Here is a 5385-nt window from a genome sequence, read left to right as displayed (position 1 = left end):
GCAGTAAAAGCCTGTGATCACACGTTTGCAGCCTCCCAGGGTGACACCACATCGTGCTGTGCATCTGCGCAGCTCCGCACGTCAATGCAGGTGCAAAGGGCACCTACAGATTGACCACCCTGGGAGACGTGGCCCTGGACCATGGAGGAGGCAGTGTGTCTCCTCCCAGGGGTCAATTCTGGAAGTGTGGCAGATACTTGATCCCAGAATCAGGGCTAAGGCATGCGTAGGGTACAAAAGGGATGGTTTTCTAGTTGTCACGGAGCTGCCAGAATATGGAAAAATGACCATAAATACCCCAAAATATTTTTCACCCTGAGTACAGGCAGGAGACACATCCCCAGTTTCTGGTCAGAGACCTTCACCCACCAAAGTTGGGTGGCAAACCTCCTTATGACAGTCTCCAGAATGACCCTATGGGACAAAGCAACCCCCAAAGCTGTTCCTCCCACCTCCTTGCAGGTACATCTCTTCAGCAGACCGTGTTGACAGTTGTACCATTGGAGCCCCCTGATGCCACCCCACCAGTTACAGCACCATCCTTGATGTTCTTCTCTGAGACTGAGATGGGTTTGTGTCTCTCGTGCCTGGTGATGGCTGTTTCAATGCCCCTGAGACACAACTGCACATCCTCCCGAAAAGAGGGGGTGTACAGTCCATAAATGACAGGGTCAGTGCAGGTATGCAGCAAGCCAAAGAGAAAGAAGCTGTGGTTGACATACTCTGGCATCTTCTGGATCATGGCTGGCTGGAACCAGTACCACAAGCCCAGGAGGTAGTATGGGGTCCAGCAGATGATGAAGGTGGCAACAATCACTATGGTCATCTTGAGAGTCTTCATGCGTGCCTTGGAGATGTGGTCATTTTGATTTCTTATCAAACCTGCCAGGGACAGTTAAAAGGAGAGCTGGAGATGGGAGAAAACCAGGAGAACATAACCATCTATGACTGTGCTTCTGCCAGAGAGGGGAAACCACCTCGTGGCCTGGTCCATGGCCCACAGGAAGCAGAAGACAGCAAGGAGAGGGGGTCAAGAAGTTTGTGTAAAACCCCTTAGTTAGCTTTCCCTTCAAAAAGTGTTGGGACAGACCCAACAACCCTCCAGGCTGGAGCAGGTCCAGTCATAGAGTCACGGTGGACACTAAAGGGGTGGGACCTGCTTACCTTTATTGATCTTTAGTTGCTTACTGATCTCCCAAATGATCCGGATGTAGCAAACAATCATGACGCTCAGGGGGGTGATGTAGAGGGTGGTGAAGGTGAACATGTTGTAGACAGTTTCCTCCCAGTGCGCTCGGAAGCTCCCGTGGGTAACACACTGGGTGAAGTTCCCTCCCGGGACCGTGTGCAGGTGGAAGAGGAAAAGCTGAAACGGAGAACCAAATAATGACTCGGAGAGGCTTTGGAACAGGGCACCATGTCCTGCAGATGCTCCTGTGCATGGAGAGCATCTCCCTGCCACTGTCGCACTGGGAGAGGCATTCTGGGCGCCTAACTCATGGCTATGGCCAGGATGGATGGGATCTGACTGCTGTGAAATCCCATTTTCTGGCCATACCAAATGCTATTTTGGTCAGGAACTGCTCAGGTTGGTCTTGGTCTGCTCCAACATGTTTTGCAGTGGTGCAGTAATGCATTTTTAGGAGAAGATAACCATGTGCGTGAAGAAAAAAAAAAATAGCGGACACAATTTTTTCCCAGCCCTCAGCGTAACACCCTGACGGTGTAGCGATGAACGGGTGCTATGAAGAAGATGCAAAGCAACGCTGACCACCCAACGCAGCAACCACACCGCTTCGCTCAGCAAAGCCTGTCAGGTGGTGGTGGAGTTTGTGGATTGGGATGGACTTGTCAGGGCTGGGATGGGGAAGCCCTTCTCCAAAACCGCCCCAGCCTGGGCAAACCACAGGGGGAGGGCACCGAGCCCTACCTGGGGGGAAGCCAGGAGCACACTGCTGGCCCAGGCGGCGCGGAGCAGCAGTCCGTTGCGGCGGCGAGCACGGGAGAAGGGATGGAGGACGGCCGCATGCCGGTCCAGGCTGATGACCACCAGCACCAGGGCGGCCGCGTACATGGCAAAGAGCTTGAGGAAGTTGAGGAGCTTGCAGGAGATGTCCCCTCCATACCACTGCACCGTCACATTCCACGCTGCATCCAGAGGCATCACTGCCACCGTCACCAGCAGGTCGGCCAGCGCCAGGCTGAGGATCAGCGGCTGCACGTGGGATTTCCTCCTCTTTCTCAGGAGGCTGCCGAGCACCGCCGCGTTGCTGCCCGCCGCCAGCAAGAAGAAGATGGCTGTGACAATCACGCGGACCCTTGCCGCTTGCGTGAACCGAGGCTCGACCCAGTGCTCGGGGCAGCCAGAGGCCGAGACGTTGGCGTCCCCCTCCGCAGCGGGGCGGTGGGGAGATGCGGGGAGCTGCTCGTCGCTCATCCCCTGCTGAAATGCAAGCGGACAAGTGAACCCCCTCTTAGGGAGTGGGTGACGTGCTGCAGCTTCAACATAAGGAGAAACGGGGAAATGGTGGGATCTGCACTGGAGGCACCAGCAGCAACCTGCCAGCCCTGGCTTGTCCCTGCCTGTCCCCTCTGTCTTGCCCCACTTTGCCGAGCTGCCGCACCTCCCGGTCACGGTGACATTGCCCGGCTGCCCTCTTTGGGTAACCCCTGCCATAGCTATAGTGATTGCTCACACAGACATATATTTTTAGCTCTTTGCAAGGCAGTTGAGCATCTGGGCAGCAGGAGTGGCGGCCAGGACCACGGGACCAGTCACTGCCCACCAGTGCCCGGCCGGGAATGAGTCACACCGGCGCTGGCTGAGTCTGTGCCGGGGCAGCCGTGATCGGTTCAGGGACTCGTCTTTCCAAAGGGGCTTTGCAAGCAGGGCTATTAGTGTGTTAAATCTTAATGGTCCACCTCCATCTCCAGCGCCGGAGCCGGAGCCGTGGGTGGAAGCACCTGGGAGTGGCAGGAGGGGAGAAGCGGGATCCCACGCTGTCCGGGGACTGACAGCGGCTTTTGGGAGAGGATCACGGTGGCATTTAGGAGCCTGGATCTTCTCGGGACCCGGGCAGCACCAGCTCAACACCTCTGTCCCTTTGCCTTCGGGAGATGAAGCAGGAGGAGGAGGTGAAGGTAGAAACACACCCACGCGGGGGGTGCTCAGGGGGCGATGAGCAGCGTGGTGGTCCCCCACGGCTGATTTAATTGCCCTTTTTTTGCCTGAGCACAACCAGCTTGGGGACAACTTATGTTTCAAGGGCAAATATTTCCAGCTCTCAGGGACACTGGTAACAGTCCCAGCCGCAGGTCGGATATGTCTCTTACCGTTTCAAGCACCTTCTGGTTTGCTGATACCAAAATAAAACATTTCCCACCTTTGCGCAAATACCACAAGCAGCAGAGATCTAATCTGTCTCCCCGGCTCTGCGGGATGGAGGTACCGACACCTTGCAGCAAGCCACCCTCCTCCAGCCCCACCACCCGCACCCCGAGCCGCTGAGACCGAGCCCCTTTGCCGCCTTCATCCCCCCTCCTCCCTCCCCAAAGACCGACCCAACAAAAAAGCAGCGAAAAGAAAAAGCAGTTTAAAAGTACCGAGCCGCTTGCTGGCTGTCTGGGAGAAACAAGGGGAAACCCATGTCGAGGTCTGGATTTGTCCCAGCTGATGGGAACATACCTGGTATACGCATGCCCTGATGCCAAGAGAAGATGCTCTTTGTTTTGCCCCACGGGTCTCCCACCGCCGCGGTGCTGAGTCAGGATGCTCCGGCGCGTCTTTGCATCACATCCCTGCAACGAACCCCTCGAAGCGGCAGAATTTCCCCTCGCCGGTGGCCGAGCCGGCAGCTACGCTGATTTTAGCACAGGCATCTGGAGATGGCAACGCTGATGCAGACATCCCCTGCGCTGGCAAAGCAGGAGCGGGGCACGCGGAGGTGGGCACCCACGGGCAGCCTGGCTCCGGCAGCTGCCGGTGTTTCACCCCCGGGCAGGGGCTGGCACCCCTGCCCTTGCGGGCTTAACGAGCTGCCCGAATTCAGGCTTAATGAGCAGGCAGCGGGGATGATGACAAAGCCGCCGTATTGCAAGAAACGGCCAAAATTCAAGATGTTGTGGCCAAATGTGGCCCCATCAGGGACAGGTGCCAACACTCCCTGCATCGGTTTTCTATAAATACAGGAAAATGAGTTAATTATCCCTGGAGTTAGTGATGAACATCCCGTTGCTCAGACAACCGGGAGACTCACAGCACACACAGACACACACACACGCACGCCCCAGCGATGCTCCTGGACCACATAGGTCCATGGGAGCATCAGGGATGAACGCAGATACGTGCCTGGACTGGAAACGCTGTAAAGGAGGGAATTAATAAGGAGAAACTTAGGTCATCTTGCCATTTTAATGAATACATTTTTTTTTTTCTGCACTCCGTCTGTTCCCACCTTGTTCTTTTTGCATTTCTTTCAGCGTTATCGCAGTGAGAGCTCGATGTGCAGCGTGAAACCCTTGGAGGGACAAAGTGCTCACAAGGGCTTAAAAAATATGATGTGCAATGCAAGGACAGGGAGGGAAACCGAGGACACCCTGCTCCTCCGGCCAGCAAAAGTAAAAGAGCTACGGGGATGACAGCCCCAAGCCCCGCTGGAGCCAATGCCATCAAACACACTCCCGGGGGCATCGCGGGGACTTTAATTGCAGGCGAACAGACCTTCGCATCTCCTAGTCTACTAAATTAAGAAGTACACGGTGTACAGGGCCACCACAGGTCCCAGGCTGGTGGTGGTGGCTCTGCTTTGTTCCCTGAGAGGACTTTTGCTTTCTGGGATAGGAGTTTTTCCATCGTTAAATCTATTCCCACTTATTTTCGGGAGGAAATGCCTGAGCTCTGAGGGGATGTTGCACCGTCTCTGAGGTTGCTCTGCTTGCAGGAACGCTCCCGGGAACAGCAAAAAAAGGACTTTTTCCCCTTTGTGGGTTTAAGAGTCGAATTGTGTGGCAGGGAGACCGGCTCCCGAGACCCAGGAGATGCTGCAGCCGCTGGACCACGTCAGCCCTCGAGGCATCACCGCCCATCAGAGCCCCCAAACCCGCCATCGCTTTCCCATTTAACCACCAAAAGGGACCAGGCGGGGAACTCTCTGCACAGAGCCGCAGAGGGCAATGTATGCGTTCAAAATGCTTTACATCCGAGGGGAAAGAGCGAAGCAGACCCACCCCCGGCACTGCCAGCAGGCACCCGGCGAGCACCAGCCACCTCTGCCGCACCGGAGGGGACCGTCCCCATCACCTCCTTGCCTGGCAGGGGCATCACCCACCAGTGCCGCAGGACAAAGCCTGCTCCCTGCGGGGGCGGAAAAAAGCACAGAAACCACA

At 56.2% G+C, this 5385-nt stretch overlaps 1 protein-coding gene across 1 annotated transcript; it reads right to left on the bottom strand.

Annotated features, from left to right (window-relative positions):
• Nucleotides 1-472: 472 nt before the first annotated feature.
• LOC309676464 (gonadotropin-releasing hormone II receptor-like) lies at nucleotides 473-3698 on the bottom strand (the record flags this gene model as incomplete). Its single annotated transcript, XM_082489014.1, is given in 5 exon segments — nucleotides 473-882; nucleotides 1165-1366; nucleotides 1931-2440; nucleotides 3604-3639; nucleotides 3642-3698. Coding segments are annotated over 5 exon segments (1215 nt in total).
• Nucleotides 3699-5385: the final 1687 nt, after the last annotated feature.

This window comes from Vanellus vanellus (genome assembly GCF_965231255.1).
Source record: "Vanellus vanellus genome assembly, chromosome: 11".
Lineage (NCBI taxonomy): Eukaryota > Metazoa > Chordata > Aves > Charadriiformes > Charadriidae > Vanellus > Vanellus vanellus.
This window is presented reverse-complemented; position numbering and strand designations above follow the sequence as displayed.